This window comes from Phymastichus coffea, unplaced genomic scaffold, assembly GCF_024137745.1.
Source record: "Phymastichus coffea isolate CEN01 unplaced genomic scaffold, Cenicafe_Pcof_1.1 PCOF00069, whole genome shotgun sequence".
NCBI classification, from domain to species: Eukaryota; Metazoa; Arthropoda; class Insecta; order Hymenoptera; family Eulophidae; genus Phymastichus; species Phymastichus coffea.
The window spans coordinates 505,032-521,603 of NW_026706880.1; the positions used below are offsets into that span (position 1 = coordinate 505,032).

At 30.6% G+C, this 16,572-nt stretch overlaps 3 protein-coding genes across 4 annotated transcripts; 1 reads left to right on the plus strand and 2 right to left on the minus strand.

The window, feature by feature from the left end:
* Nucleotides 1–67: 67 nt before the first annotated feature.
* LOC131667665 (testis-expressed protein 2) lies at nucleotides 68–7,004 on the minus strand. The gene is made up of 8 exons (XM_058941248.1): nucleotides 5,856–7,004; nucleotides 5,377–5,757; nucleotides 3,500–4,718; nucleotides 2,870–3,142; nucleotides 2,599–2,794; nucleotides 2,012–2,520; nucleotides 1,862–1,934; nucleotides 68–1,772 (listed from the first exon to the last, which is right to left on the minus strand). Exons 2-8 carry the CDS (start codon nucleotides 5,423–5,425, stop codon nucleotides 1,446–1,448), a joined length of 2,646 nt encoding a protein of 881 aa, XP_058797231.1. The 5' UTR covers nucleotides 5,426–5,757; nucleotides 5,856–7,004; the 3' UTR covers nucleotides 68–1,445.
* A 1,870-nt stretch (nucleotides 7,005–8,874) lies between these two features.
* On the plus strand, nucleotides 8,875–12,091 carry LOC131667639 (5'-AMP-activated protein kinase catalytic subunit alpha-2). 2 transcript variants are annotated; one of them, XM_058941196.1, is made up of 9 exons: nucleotides 8,875–9,139; nucleotides 9,228–9,355; nucleotides 9,439–9,580; nucleotides 9,637–9,875; nucleotides 10,049–10,255; nucleotides 10,354–10,459; nucleotides 10,586–10,932; nucleotides 11,232–11,561; nucleotides 11,641–12,091. In XM_058941196.1, the coding sequence occupies exons 2-9, from the start codon at nucleotides 9,253–9,255 to the stop codon at nucleotides 11,730–11,732; spliced, it is 1,566 nt and encodes a 521-aa protein (XP_058797179.1). In that variant the 5' UTR covers nucleotides 8,875–9,139; nucleotides 9,228–9,252; the 3' UTR covers nucleotides 11,733–12,091. The 2 variants fall into 2 exon arrangements, with proteins under 2 accessions (XP_058797179.1, XP_058797180.1); XM_058941197.1 differs by having other exon boundaries at nucleotides 10,586–10,920; nucleotides 11,641–12,090.
* Nucleotides 12,092–12,347: 256 nt separating this feature from the next.
* LOC131667645 (adapter molecule Crk) lies at nucleotides 12,348–16,064 on the minus strand. The gene is made up of 3 exons (XM_058941209.1): nucleotides 15,362–16,064; nucleotides 14,626–14,981; nucleotides 12,348–14,483 (listed from the first exon to the last, which is right to left on the minus strand). The coding sequence occupies exons 1-3, from the start codon at nucleotides 15,394–15,396 to the stop codon at nucleotides 14,035–14,037; spliced, it is 840 nt and encodes a 279-aa protein (XP_058797192.1). The 5' UTR covers nucleotides 15,397–16,064; the 3' UTR covers nucleotides 12,348–14,034.
* Between the last annotated feature and the right edge of the window lie 508 nt (nucleotides 16,065–16,572).

The following is a 16,572-nucleotide window of genomic DNA, read 5'->3' on the forward strand; positions in this document are numbered from 1 at the left end:
ATTTACAAAGAATCATTTTAAATTGTATTTTAATAATAAATGATCATTTTGTAGAAAAACGGCTATATAGCTTTATTTAAAATCTGCTTCACCTTGAAATAAATCGATAAAAACGAGCACATTTTATTTATTTATATACATACATACATACATACATACATACAATATATATGTATACATACATACATACATACATATATATATATATGTATAACAGATACATGATAAATAGATACAATGAGCTAAAGTACAATAGATACAAGTCCGTAAAAAACAACTAGTCTCAGTTTTTACACTTTGGCGTAGTTTGAATGTTATACAACGAACCACAAGTTTTATAATTCGATGCATTCAAATATGGACGATGATTTCGTTTTTCTTTTTTGTTATAATTACATTAACACCATTTACCTTAAACGTAAAAAATTGATGAAATACTGAAAGCTTAAAAAACAAAACATCTAAACAGAAAAGTATTAAACTAATAAAATCAAATCCATAACTGTTCTTAACACCAAATTAACCTTAATTAGAGTAACAAAATAAAAAAAACATGATCTAAGAACGAACAATTATCTATTAGTTTCCAATCTCTGCGCTTCAATAATTTTGCAACTTAAATGCGAATCACGTAACTATTAAAATATTTCAAGAAATTCAACGAGTTACATGTTTCTGTATATGTTAAACACAGCCCAAAATATAATAGCAATAGCACGTATTAGGGTCTGACATATAAAGGTAAAACGGCACAATATGATGGTAAGTGAACATAGACAGCGTAATGGAAAGTATAGTTTTTACATAACATATCAATAATAATCGTGGAAATTTGAAAATGAATAATTGCCAACTCAAACTACATGAATTATTAAAAATAAAAGCAAATAAAATAAATTTGAAAAGTCGATAAATGTACTTATCTAAGAAATATCACTGGCATTAAAGTTGACGTATGTCCATTTACAAATTTCTTCCGTTATTATTGTATATCAAATACAAGTAACACTACTTTATGTCATCTTTGTTAAAGCGCGCGTTTAGTTATTTCTGTTTCATGCCACGAGATGTCACGGCAATCTAGATATCAGACCCCAATTACTATAAACATCTTCAACAAAATTATCAACTTAGACTATGTAGAGATGAGTACAATAGACTATTAATAACAAAATTCGAATCAGTTGCACCACGATAATCAAAATATAGTCATCGCTGCAAAAAATAATGCAATGTGAAATATCGATAAAGTAAATTATGTATACATTTGCCGTAACATGTATGATTGTCGGTATTGTCGAAGAAACATATTAAAAATATCCGAATAACAATAAGATAAAAAAATATTTTCATTCTAATGTTAAAAAAGCTAATTTTTCAATCACTATAAAATCACATTTAAATGGAAGTTTAGTTGCCAGTCAATAAGTTTTAGTTTTAATTTACTATGTACTGTAAGGATAATTTGGACATAAGGGAATCATAAGATCATCCATGTTTGGAATAACGACTATTTTTTCAAATTCTCTAAGCAACTTAGTTTCTATCCATTTTGTAACGTAAACGATATTGAAAGCCCTTTCACCAACCGCAGGTTTCGCTGTTAGAATTATTTTTGGAACTGGTTTGAAACCATACCACAGCCTATCTGAGGGTGGTGGGGGAATATTTACAGCTAGACATCCTTCTATACTAGATACGCTTACTGTCAATCTAATTTCCGTATTAGAAACTCCCTCCATTGCTCTTTTCACATAAGATAATTCAGTAGCCTAAAAGACATTGCAAATATTAAAATTTTATTGCAGTTTTATTACAATAGATTATTAATTTTTTCTTAACTGCCTAAAATAATACTCACATGTTGAAAGTACTTATTAGATGCTAATTTATCGACCATGTTGAGGAATTTCTTACCAGAAGATTGAGTTGGCCTAGAATATTTCATAAGTCATTATCAATTTTTAAAATGTTTTCTTTGTGAAATATGGAATGAGCGTTTATAACTTACGTATTTTCTCTAGAAGAAGGAGTTACAGTTAAGGGAGGGCTATCATCTTCTTCTGTAGAAGTTTCAGGGCTATCTTCTACGTCACTGTCAAACATAGGAGATCTCACCGGCAGAGGTTTATCTTTTAAAATGTCAGAATGACCAGACATCGAACCTGCTCTTTTTAGTTTCATTAAATTTAGTTTTGTCTCTATCGTCATAGTTAAGCTACCCTCGTAAGTTATATCTAAATCGAACCAAAGTCCTCGATTGTCTATAATCGGTTTTGTCGCACTATGAATAACTGGAGCACCCTGGCCAACAACTAACTCTGAGACAAGTAGGCTTTCCATAAAGTATGGTAATTTTATATTAGATAGTTTTCGTTGTATTTTATCTTGAATTATGTTAATAAAATCTGGGCATTTATGCATGTCGAAAAGGATGCGACCTAGTAAAGCATTTATCCATAAACCATCATGACTAATTCTGGACGAAGGACTAGACTCTTCAACAAGCACCGATTGATCCTGATAAAAAAAAAGTAAATTATGTATTAAAAATAATTAGAGATTAACAGGCATACAATTTATCATAGTTTATATTACATCTATATATCGAGTCATATAAGCCTCGTAAGATAATATAGACGCCATTTCGGATGAAGAAAAGGACGGCGTTGATGGTTTCTTATCATGGTTATTAGTGTGCGAGGGCGAGTTCCCATAAAATACATCCTTAGACGAAAAAGAAACAGAACTTCGTTTGCTGCTAGAAACCGTTGCAGCAACTAGGCGTCGGAACCTATTAAAGTCATATTTTATTAGCTTTACATTTATAATATAAAATAGTTGTACAAATTATTGTATTTCAATTTACCAATCTTCTTTTTGTCTGTCGGTTCTTGCAAATAGGTATAGTTTTAGTTTGAATTCTTCATTTTCATCTTCATCTTGACAGTCTTCATAAATATCTTTAGAATCTTTCGATTGAGATAGGTCATCGTCAGTTTCTTCTTCTTCCATAACATTTTTCTCTTTTTCGCTGTCAAGTGGTTGAGTCTCTTCATCTGATGAATTATCCAATAAATTATTCTCTTTTATTAAATCCCTTTCCAATGTAATGCAAATTGGATATTTCTTACTCCAACGTCTGTAATTCCCAGAATAGTGTTTTTGGATTAAGTAAAATATTTCATAAATTTATATTATACATATGAGTTTTCAAATAATATAAATGTCTTTTGAGACTAGTTAAAGAAGTTATTGATAAATATCTACAAAGATAAAATTGATAAGATAAGCTTCATATCAAGGACAAAATATAATCTAACAAACTTTATGACATTGATAGAACATCTAACTTAACTATATAGGTTATTGACATACTTGTATAGATTAAATTTTTGTACTCTTATCAAAACACAATAATTTTCATATTAAAGTTTTAGCAAAGTGATGGAAAATGCATAAGATATAATTATACAAAAAGAATTAACCCAATTCATACCTTCTTCTAATAAGACCATGAGGGAGTAATTCAATTTTTGCTTCATCTAATGAATAAATTCTTTGTTTAGTAAGCTTTGGTTTATGTTTTGACTCATCCCAAACTGCCCTTTTTGGAATTCTAGTTCTGGTTTCCATTATTTGTAAATTTTCTCCCTCCAACTTAAGAAAAATTGGTTTTGTGCGAGCCAAATGATAATTATTTGGTTCATATTTATATGGCAGTTCATTCAGCCATCCTTCAAACTTTTCTAAAACTGCATGTTCTTTAGCTGCTGGAACTTCAACGAAAGGAACTGAAGATGGTTTTGGAATGGCTGGATTTTCTAGCAGCCAACTGATATTTCTGTAAATTTTATGTATCATTATTGATACTAAAATACCAGCCAACACACCTGATAAATAACCAGGTACAGGAATCAAGTAACAAGAACAAAGAATAACTGATAATATTGGCAAGTCACTGTAAATTAAATTTTTAATTTGAATTGTTAAGTTATCCGTATCAGCCATAACTTTATTAACAGGCTTTAAGATATCCGGTAAAGATAAATTTTGAACTTTTTTAATATTGCTAATATTAATTTTGCTTGTATCACTTTCAAGGCATGAATCTTGATAATTTTTAGATTCACAGATTGATTCTGCAGCTTCAACCCCACTTTCAACACTGTAGTGCCCTGACTTTTTGGCTTTCAAGCCAGTCTTAATACGTGAGAAACCAACAAATCTAGACGAATGAGATTGTTTTCTTGCATGTGGGGACATTGTATTCTTCTCTTTTTTCTTCAAGCTAGAATCCTTAGATGATGCATGTTCACCTAATTCTTCATAATCACTCACACTGGAGGTATCTCTACTTTTATCACACTTTGATTTTTTCTTCTCATTTTTCATTTCTGATATTTTATCTTCAAAGGTTTTTGTGATTTTTCCTTTTATATTAGTCAATAATTTCCATGGTTCTGACGGTGATACACTTTCAGACAGATTCTCATCCATACTTGTTGAGCGTCTTTCCATTCTTCCTTCACAGCCATTGCTACCATCAGATATACTTATACGACTTTTTCTCCTTGAATTGGAGATTTGCTTTGGAGATAATTTACCAGATTCCTGAGAATGTACTTTTTCATCATCTGTGCTAGGATATAATTCTTCCAATTCATCATCACTGGCATGATATCGTATCACTGGAAAAGACATGGCTATTGGTTTGCCTAAAAAAAATTTACTGATAATATATTGCTGTATATAAGAAAAATTAGAGTTATATTTAGATGACTATGATACATTTTCTTAACAGAAAATTACAACATATGTTGAATCAATTAATATATGTAATTTTTATAATAATTATTTAAAACATGTATTAACAACTTTCTTTAATGAATTTTGAATAAATTTATTACTGTTATATACATAAAAAGATAATACATAGTTGTATTAATCTACTTTCAAAACATATTTAGAAAATATAAGTTACTTTAAAATTCTTTTGGCAAAAACTTTAATATAAATACTAATCGTTTACAAATATTTTACTGTTGAGAGCTTCATTATTAGGAGTGTACCAAAATTATTTTGTATTTAAATGCAAATACATGTGTATTCAGCTAAATTTAAAACACTTGTTTTATGTTTACTTTAGAATAATAAATGTTATAAATTTTTCAATGAAACAATATAAGAAATAGTTTATGACAAAAGGATATTATGACGATTTACATATTTTTCAATATTTGCCAAATTGACTATTCAAAATGTCTTAGTCATGCACAAACATCTCAAGCAATCTTCAGTTCGTATTTATTTTTGATCAAAAAACAAAAAAAGTATGTTAAAAATGTTCATCAAATAGATTTATGAAACATTTACCTTTTATCATACCTAAGGTGACTTTAACTGGACTGCTTTCAGAACTCATCTTATCTGTATGACAAAACTAAAGCAGATTGCGTCAGGTCTCCAAAGAATACACTAACGTATTCGCATTTTATAAAAACAGCTAAACCATTACTGGTCTTATCAGATATCTTGAAATATGCTTTGACACGAGTATTGTGGACATTGTTCCCTTATTGTATGCATGCACTAACGTTGCACTAAGCTGTACTCAAGTTCTATTGTAACTCCATAGATAAAGACAAAAACTGACAATGACAAGGTAATCATGAAAACTGAAAACATCGTACTTTCCGAATAATCCGAGAGAGCACGCGTTTGTCTGTTTATCAATAATGTTAGAGCAGTTATAACCTATAAAATATAAAGTTTACGCACATTAATTTGAATACAATACACTTTGAACGATACTTTTGACATTTCCCGAGCTGTAAGCGATTTCGTCAACTCACGTGAGCTTGATTTTTACTGATAAATCATAAACAATTTCTTCTATTCGCAACTGCTTAAGTATTAATATTGCTCCAATAGTAAGGTTTCTGACACTGTCACTAAATAACAATGCTAATATTGCCGCTGGTTGAGGCTCTCTCAAGATAAGATCCGAGGACCAAGGGTCAGAAAACCGCACGGTATTATGCCACAGTCCGTTGTTTCGCTCTGTTCCAATTCTGTACTATAAATAGTAGGACCTGGCCTTGGTCACAACTCACAGCAGCCCTGCGTCCGTCGTAACTCGTCACTCGTTAACCGGTCAACCGTCAACGTCGAGACTGTCACCGATTTGAGCACCCTATCGTGGCCAAGTCGTTGATTTTAAGTTGCTAATTGCTGCACGTTGACCGATAGTTTGCGGAGGGGGTATATATATACCCTAAACGCGTGAGTCTGGCTAGTGTGGGCCAGGGTGGTCATCATCGTTAAGTTGAATTATATTATTTAATAATGAAATTGGCGACAGTGTAGAAGATAGCGATTAAAAAATATACTTAATTAATAAGGAACGACAAATGGATATTTACCAATCAACATAAAACTAACTTGAACCTATTGCAAAGAATACACTTTCTGTGATAAGGAACGTGCTGTATTGTCATTCAGCTGGATCTCCCTTCAGATTGAGTCCTTGCGAATTCGAGAGTGGAAGACTGGAAGTCCCAAACTTGCTCCCTCCCATGCTTCCACCACGACATTATTGTTTTCCACGCTGCGTTTTCTATTGTTCAAGGATGATCTAACGTTATCTTTCACACTATCATACAGACACGCGTAACTGTGATCGTTTGCGCTCGACTTAACCGAGGGTGAAGAGGGTCACGTGAGGATGAAATCACTTTCTTGTGTGTGTATCTAACTTTACTTAGTATATATTTTTCTTCTCAAAATACTATGAAATTTATAAGACGGAGTTGCATGTTCGTATGAAAGTTTAAGAAAGAATGTCGGGTCATCCTTTCTTTATCGGACGTATTTTTATTGATATATTTCGTAAAAATTTCAAAAGTATACAAATAACGTAGCTGAAATACATCCATGAAAACTAGGTGACAACACTATTGGGGCTCTCGAGACTTCTAGGAGTCAGTCTTCATGCACACTTCGAACGCTATACCGTATAATGTTCGCAGTTGACGCTTCTATAAAATAACTCGGAAATCCGTGTTCTCTTCCTTAAAATTGCCGTCACAACTTTGCTCATTGATACTTGACTTGACGAATTAATTGATGCGTAAAATCTTAAGCTTTAATGCTATATATGCAAGTGCCATCGTCATGAAAATTTGTTTCGTCAAGTTGTACGCTTTAAAAGTAAGATGACTAATAAATAACTATAGTTTATCGGTTTGAAAATGATTGTCACCTTACTTTCAAAGCGTATAACTTAAAACAAATTTTCATGAGGATGGCATCTGCATATATAGCATTAAAGCTTAAGACTTTGCGTATTGATTAATTCGTCAAGTCTATCAATTATCAAAGTTGTGGCGATAATTTGAAGCAAGAGAACACGGATTTCCGAGTTATTTTATGAATACGGGCAATTCGGACGTCTGCCATTTTGTGAGACAAGTTTGCGAACGCTTGGAAAAACATTTAGCTTATAATTAAATGTCTTTAATGAAAGATTTTCAGCCTTTTAATTTTTCATAAATTTTTTAAACAAAAGCGTTACTTCTTTGTTTGCAAAAGATGCACCATAGTAAAAATTAATTATTAGAATGTTGAACTCATTAAATTTGAAGTATTCTCGTATTGTGAATTAAGAAACATAGATTTCAAACGTATGACTAACAATATTCTAACTCTAGACTCATAGTAAACTACTAATATTGAGAAAGGGTTGGTATATTTTATTAAACGTAGATTTATTGAAACTTTTGGATAATGTTTCAATACATCTTGGATTAATTAAAAGTTCATTGATTGTTCTCAACTGATAGATGCCAGATGAATTTTTATTGACCAATGAATAGCGATGGTCGTAATTAATTAATCGAGGTCATAATGTTTTTTTTATTTTTATTATTTATTCATGCGTCTATAAAATTAAAATCTATCCATTTTTTACAATTAACATACAAAAGTTTCGATCAATGCAATGAATTTCAGAAAAATATAAAAACGAGCTGAAGCACTCAATAACAGTACATGAGTAAAATTACTTTAACACCTAGATGATTAGCAATGAAATGAGAAATACGTTGCGGAATGTAACGCATAAACGTGCTTTTCATGTCGAATACATGTCGTTACAACAAAGAGAGAATGTATGTGTGTGTGAGAAAGAGAGAGAGAGAGAGAGAGAGAGAGTGACAGAAGACAGACAGAGAAAGAGAGAAAAGCTACACAATTATTCATTTAGCTTTCAACCTTCAAGAAAGCGGCTGATTTTGGATGAAAATTAATGTAAACACACGCGCACTATAAGTTCCATTCAGTGTGACTTTAACTTGTATATATAAAATTCAATGAAATTGATAATCAATTGTAAATACTATTGCTCTTAAACATTTATTTAATTTTTCAACTCGATGATTTTGATAGAATAAACAGTTTTTATTTACTACCGAAAAAATTGTATTTTGAAGTTCCAATTCTTAAGTGTTATATTATAGCCCCAACCAGTACAGTGTAATAATCAATAACTCATCGTGTTTATGTGATAAAAATCTGAAATTATTTCATTTACCTTCATCACCTTGCATGTGGTGACTGCATATATATAGTTAGAATAAACTTTCGATAAATTTTGAGACTTTTATCTAAAGAACTTTGATGATTAGAATATCTATAATCTACAGTATGCTATTGCCGTTGCCTTTGACATTTCAATACAAAGAAAGTATTGAGATTGATACAATGTTTGAAACAGCTTGATTATATTCCCGCCACAAATTGCAGATGTCGCTTTTGCAAGTTCTCGTCGAATGTGTCATGTGTGTGTCGATTGTCGCGTGTGTAAGAAAAAAATACCAGGTGAGAACTGAGTGAAAGAAGAATTGAAGGGTACCGCGTACTGTGTAGAATTGTGGGTCCGACTAAAACGTTTTCCTTTTGACGAACAGTGGTAATGCAAAACAAGAATATGTAAATTTAATGGACAAAATGCGACTTTAATGTTCTCGTGATACAAGAAAATATTCAATGCTAATTCAAAACTTATGTCGTCGACTAAACTTTAATGAAGCTTTAACAATTCTTGGCAAGATTTGCCATTTTTTACTATAAGTCCAAGGTGAGTTTGTCCTAATTACTGTCCATTAACTTTGGCTTTTATATTCATTAAATGTACAAAAGTATGATTTTCTTACATACGTAATTAGTTGTCTTGTCAATTTTATTCTGAAGATGTCAGATAAACTACCTAATAATCAAACCCAACCCATTGTTAAAATTGGACATTATACCCTTGGTGCAACATTGGGTGTTGGTACTTTTGGAAAAGTAAAAAGTGAGTGAATTCACTTTTACATTCACTGCATATACAATAAACCTATTACTTAAATTTTATTTTGTTTGATTATCTCACTTTAGTTGGGGAACATGTTCTTACAAAGCATAAAGTGGCTGTGAAAATTTTGAATCGACAGAAAATAAAAAGTCTAGATGTGGTAGGCAAGATTCGAAGAGAAATCCAAAACTTAAAGCTTTTTCGACATCCTCATATCATCAAATTGTATGTAATAATAAATTGATAGTATATGCTATTTTATAACTTTCATGTAATTTCAGATATCAAGTCATCAGTACACCTACTGATATATTTATGATTATGGAATATGTTTCTGGTGGAGAGCTTTTTGATTATATTGTCAAACATGGGAAACTTAAAGAGTATGAAGCTCGTAGATTTTTTCAACAGATTATTTCTGGTGTAGATTATTGCCATAGACATATGATTGTTCACCGTGACTTGAAGCCTGAAAACTTACTTCTAGATCATAATTTGCATGTAAAAATAGCAGATTTTGGTAATATTATAAATCTGTTTTTCAAACTTAATATTGATAAAAAATCATAGATCGCAAAAATCTTAAACAAATTCAAATGAAATCGTTGTGACTTGACTCTAAAGAATGGAATTTTCTTTTGCAGTATCTATTATTATACAATATTTGTGTTAATAATGTTATTATTTTTCTAGGTTTATCAAACATGATGATGGATGGGGAATTTTTACGTACTTCATGTGGGTCTCCAAATTACGCTGCACCAGAAGTTATTTCAGGCAAATTGTATGCAGGTCCTGAAGTTGATATTTGGTCTTGTGGAGTTATTTTATATGCTTTATTATGTGGAACATTACCATTTGATGATGAACATGTTCCAACATTATTCCGAAAAATAAAATGTAGGTACTTATGTGGTAGATAACTAATGCCATGTTTATTTTTAAATACAATTTAATGTCTTTCAAATTATTATAATCTAATTTTCATTTCAATATAGCTGGTGTTTTTCCAATACCAGAGTATCTCAACAAAAGTGTAGTAAATCTGCTATGTCATATGTTACAAGTTGATCCAATGAAAAGAGCCACAATTGAAGATATAAAGTGAGTTTAAAAATGCTTATGCCTGTTATCAAAATCTCTAATATTGATTATTTTAATAATAATATAAATAATAATGCAATATTTATACATGATACATTTTAAATGCATTTGCAAATCAATTTACAGAAAGCATGATTGGTTCCAAAAAGATCTTCCTACATACTTGTTCCCCTCCCCTGTTGAGCAAGATTCATCTGTGATTGATATTGATGCTATAAATGAAGTTTGTGAAAAGTTCAATGTTAAAGAATCTGAAGTTCATGCAGCACTGCTAAACGGTGATCCTCATGATCAATTAGCTATAGCTTATCATTTGATAATAGATAATAAAAGAATCGCTGATGAGGCTGCTAAGGCAGAAATAAAAGATTTCTATGTTGCCTCAAGTCCACCACCAGTGGCTTTCAGTCCTAATGAAGCAAGTGGAAGTCCTATGAGACCGCATCCTGAACGGATCGCGCGTGAGTACAAGGGTGTGTCAAGCATGTTTTGGTATTTTTTTGAGTTAACAAATAATTTAGTTTAGTAGTGTTAGAAATCAAAGTAACTTATGTGGCGTCTTTATATTTATGTAATAATATACAAATTTAAATAACTTATAGATGGTATTGTTTATTATTTAAATTAGAAGTAAATTACTAATGCATGTAATATCAGGAATGAATATAAATTTTGTTTAAGTTTATTATACTTATTTAAAATATTTGGTAACTCTGTATTCAAGAATTGATGAAATAGAAAAAGTATTCTAATTCTGGAAATTTTATTTCAGCTCTCAGAGATCGTCAAGGTTCTCTTAGTAGTAGTACACCTACACAAATTCAAGGCAATCGAGGTACACCCATTAAAAGAGCCAAATGGCATTTAGGAATAAGATCTCAATCAAAGCCTAATGATATAATGAATGAAGTCTATCGTGCCATGAAAGCATTAAACTTTGAGTGGAAGATAATTAATCCCTATAGTGTAAGAGTTAGGTGCAAAAATAAAGTAATAGATAGATACAGTAAAATGTCACTGCAACTTTATCAAGTTGATTATAAAAGTTATCTTTTAGATTTTAAATCGTTGTCAAGTGAAGAATCTGAAGATCTTATCAAAGGTAATTTTTGAGTGACTTATCTAAATCTCCCTAGTTAATTATTATGAACAATTAATCATTGATTGAAACTGCGTTTTAGACATAACTTTGCCATCGTCGCAAGCAACCGGACATCATACAATGGAATTTTTTGAAATGTGCGCTGCGTTAATAACGCAATTAGCGCGGTAAAAATGACCTAAGTCATGTGCAAAGTACCTGCCTTTGTCAAATTGACAAATGTACACTGAAAATTTTATTGTGCCAGCTGATTTTATTATAATTTGTTTTGTAAATACAATAATTGTTATCGATAGTCTCATGATTTGTAGACTGTTGAAAATAACATTGTATATTTAGTTTTATTAAATTATACATAATAGTTGTTATATTTGATCGAAACATTCAACAATTTATATGATTTTCTGAAAAAAAGCTCTTAAATGCAAGACAACTTTTTAATAAATTAATTAAATTATAGGTAATATAACTAATTAAATGAGGCTTTGGATCGTATTGTGGATACCTGTATATGTATAAATTAAGTATTACTTTAAATAAATCGATATTCAATATACTATAAAACAAGTAGAAGTTAGACATTTTTCTTACAATACCTATTTATTATTCTTGATAATGAATAATCCTATTACATATTTTAATGTAAATTACAACACATAAACTTATCTAATCAGAATTTGTGTGTATATATATATGTATATGTGTGTGTGTGTGTGTGTATATATATATATATATATATATATATATATATATATATATATATATACTTTTACAAGTGCTTGTTAATGGTAACAAGTCCCTATAAAAAGAATTTAATATACGCATTATGTTTATAAAAATATACATTATACATTATTATATTAGTACCACATTCATATGTACTTTTAAAATTTATTCATTAGATTTTTGCGTATACTTTGCATATAAACAGTTAAAATGTTTTTTTTTTATATGTAATATTCAGTGTAGCGAGTGAGCAAGGTAAGAATTGACTGTTGCAGCTCTAACAGTCAATAATGTGGTACAAGTCAATAGTAATATTGTATATTAATTGATTATTATCGGATGAATATGCATAAACCATTGCGTTTTTTATTTGTTTTTTGATTGATGGATTTATACATTGATGATATCAATTAATTACGTTTACATAATGGCACAGTCTCGTCTTTTTTAATTATACAAGTAAATCGTCAAGTCAAAAGTATTGCCTAAATCAGTTTTGTATTATTATTTGAATTGTATAATATACAAAGGCAAAATTTATACTTGAGTTTATTTATTTAAATTATTTTTTTATAGTAATACTGTGCTTATTATATTTGGAAATCAATTTTATAATATTTATCTCAAAATTTTGAGCATTCACCATGAATAAATTCATCTTATCTAATTTGACAGATATTTGTGCCTTCTCATTTTGTTTTACTTCTACTCAAAAAATAAATGCTTTCATTAAGTTGATAGCTGTGCTTTAATCAGCTTGAATAAAATATTTTTATCACAATTTATAAACATACAGCAAATTTTTTAACGTTTAAAACGTTGTGTCAATTTAGCTGAAATCAATTTTCACAATTTATATGAAACAGATTTTATGTCAAGTATGATTCTTATCATTTATTACCGGCAGCATCTGCATTTACCAATAACGTGACAGGTGCTTTAAAAATTTCGAAAATTTGTCCCAATATACTATTTACAATGAAATCGTAATAAATTGTAAAAATTCTTTCTAGTAATCGTTGACTAGCGATCGATGCTACAATGCTCTGTTTTAAACTGATACTAGTAGCATCAATCAGGAAGACTTTATTATATTAAAACCATTACAAACCTCTTCGAGTCAACAAAGCAAAGTGCATAATTAGTAATAAGAACAATACATCTAAAACATTATTATGGTGATTTTTTTGGCGAACGGTAATGAGATTACATATTATTATTTAGGATATTTTACTGAAACCTATAAAAATGTAATGTCATAATTGCATTATATAAAGTACCGCAAATTAAAGTGCTAAAATGACATTTTCATCAAATTATCATTATTAGCAAATCATTTTAATTTTGATTTAAAACGTTTCAATTCTTATCAATCATGAATTTGAGTACAAGTGAAATAATCAACAATATAAAAATATACATTTCTTCCTTGCATAAAACCTTATTTCTATACTTGAAGAAATTGTAAAAAATGTATACTTTGATTAAAAAAATGTAATTGACATAATTGTATTTATACTAAATATTGATTCATTTTTATGTTTTGCTCACAATTTTCATGCAAACTAGTATTACTATTTTTGTAAAAATGTTTTTTTTTGACAGTTGATTTCAAATTGATTATATTGCACTTGGTGATATTACCTTACAGTGATATAATACAACTACATAGCATAAATAAACCTTGCTGTATTGGTATATTCAGTAGCTGCCGTTTCACACTTCACTTTTTCATTTTAAGAATTTATTAAATTTCTTGACTTTCTTCATTTGTTGTATCATCAATAAATTCCACATGAGTAAATGGAAAATGTCCAACTTTACCATGCAACTCACCCTCCCACTGACCATTAATGTTCGTTTTTGTGACTTTAATAACATCTCCAACTTCTAATTTTAATGCTGTCTTGTCATAAGCATTTGGTACACGTGCTTGTTTTACTTTAGCAAATGCTGGTAGTGTTCTTTGAATATTAGAACGGCGAGTTGCAGTTTGAATAGATTCTGTTTGTAATGACTGAATTCCAGAGCCTGAACTACCACCACTTTCAGGCCTTGCTGGTGTAGTCTCTAGTGTGTTATTATCTTCTTCATACTTTTGCACATAAGGAACAGGTACTGAACCAGCTTGTCCTAAACTATTTCTAGCAGTCCACCATTGTTCTTCATCTTTAGAGATTATAGTAAGAATTTCACCTAAAATTTTGTTTATATAAATTTCAGATATATTTGATGACACGAATTGAAGAAATATTAAAAATATTGACTATTTTAATATTTTTATTTTTGAATAAAATGGCTAGTCACAATCAATTAGAAAATAAAATATTTATTTTACCTTTTCTAAATGGTAAATCATCTGGATCATTGCCCTCAAAATCATACCTAGCAATTACCCTCTGAATTTTTCGTGGTGCTGGTCTGATAAGTGGTGTTGTATCCAAATAATGTAACTTATAAAATGCCAAAAGACTCGGAATATCAGGAAATATCTGATCTCCAATACGATAACATATCTTATCCCCTTGTTGTATTTTATTAATAATATAGTGGCTGACTTTGCTGTCTTCTCTCACACACAAAACAAAGTCTCCGTGTATGGAGATGCTATCCCTCACAAGAAAAACTCCTCCTTCTTTCTCACTCATCAATAAGTCTGAGGCATCCTGTCTGGACATAGGTCCAAAGTACCAACTGCAGAAAATCATTGAGTATAGTCAATGCAAAATAATTAATGCCTGCGGTGCTTCAAACATTTATTATCTTATCGAGAAAAATGGAATGTGTTATGTGTATCTTTAAATATTCAGTGCTATATACGCTTTAGCCAAAGATTATACAAAATTAACATGTAACAGTTGTACATTTAAAGTTTTAAATTCATTAGCTAAGCCTGCCAAAAGTAACATTTGCTAAAAATAATGTTGTAATTAACGCAAAGAGCATTACTCATAGTTGGCAAAAAAGGCAAATGGAAAGCTTGAAAACTGTCATGATACAAAAGGCAAGAAGCAAGCAGTGCAAGTCACGTGTGAAGAAGAGAGTGAGATAGAGTTATGATGAGTAGTAAGTACCTGTCCTTGTCGTACTGGTCAAAAGTACCAGCCATGGTGTTATTTCTAATGCTAAATTTAGGTCTAAACAAATTATTAGCTGCTGGCTCCTAGGTGAAGAGGTTAAAAATCCGAAAAAGTAACGTAATAAAACGACGAGTAGCCGTGTGATGCTTATAAAAGCGGCGGCAGGACGTAGACCTGCGTGTACAGAGCGACTATATTATTCTTTCACAGACGTCTGAGGATGCCCCGTAAATAGAGCTGCCGAGAAGAACATTCACGAGGCGGCTGCATGGCTACTGCTGCTGGTGTTGCTCGTCGAACAAGTGGCGGTGGCGGCTTACTTGGTATAACACTGACTGATCCGCTTTTTTTCTCTCTTGTGCTCCCTTTCGCGCCTCAATAAAGATTCCAGAGCACAGAGGCTTTTGACACACACTCGGATGTTCGATTGAGCCTACTTTTGGCTCTCTCTCGCCGACTACTCTATCTGACACCACGCCATGCTCCGCACAGAGAAGCTAATTGAAGCCGTCGACCACCGAGAACACATACACCGTACGACCTTTTGCCTTCGGACGCTACTGTTTATCGTCGCTTTTGTATTTCTCTAAAATCCGTCGGATATAGCAGCTTGTATTTGAGTACGCTTCCAGTTTTACACTTTATATGAGTTCATCTTTGACGCGTTTAAACGGTTCGTTCAATGCAGTTACCTGCAGTAACCAATGCAAGATTCAATTTTGTTCTGTTTTAGTTCTGACAGCGTTCTACAGGTGGCTAATTATGGGTGGTAAGATAGAATCCTACTACAAAATTGTTGTGGTAACAATGAACAGTTATAAAAATCGCTTTAATATGTTTAGTATATATATGAATTGTCTAGTAAGTTTTTACAAGTCATTTAACGTTATTAAGCTCAAAAATGTTATTTTACTATTTTTTAAATTTGATTTCGTGACATCTATTTGACAATTTTTTATTCATTTTAGAAATGATTGAAGACATTTTTACTTGAATTTTGAATTTTGACTTTTATTTTATTTAAATTTTTGAATTTTTACTTGCTTTTTCAATTTTATAGCATATATATAATTGATTCAACTTTAAAAAAACTATGTAAATGCTTGAATAGCCTGAATCAAAATAAATTATTCTACGTTTAGTTTCGTAGCTTATCTTGTATATGAGACATTTAATAATATAATGTAAAATAGTTGTAATGCATA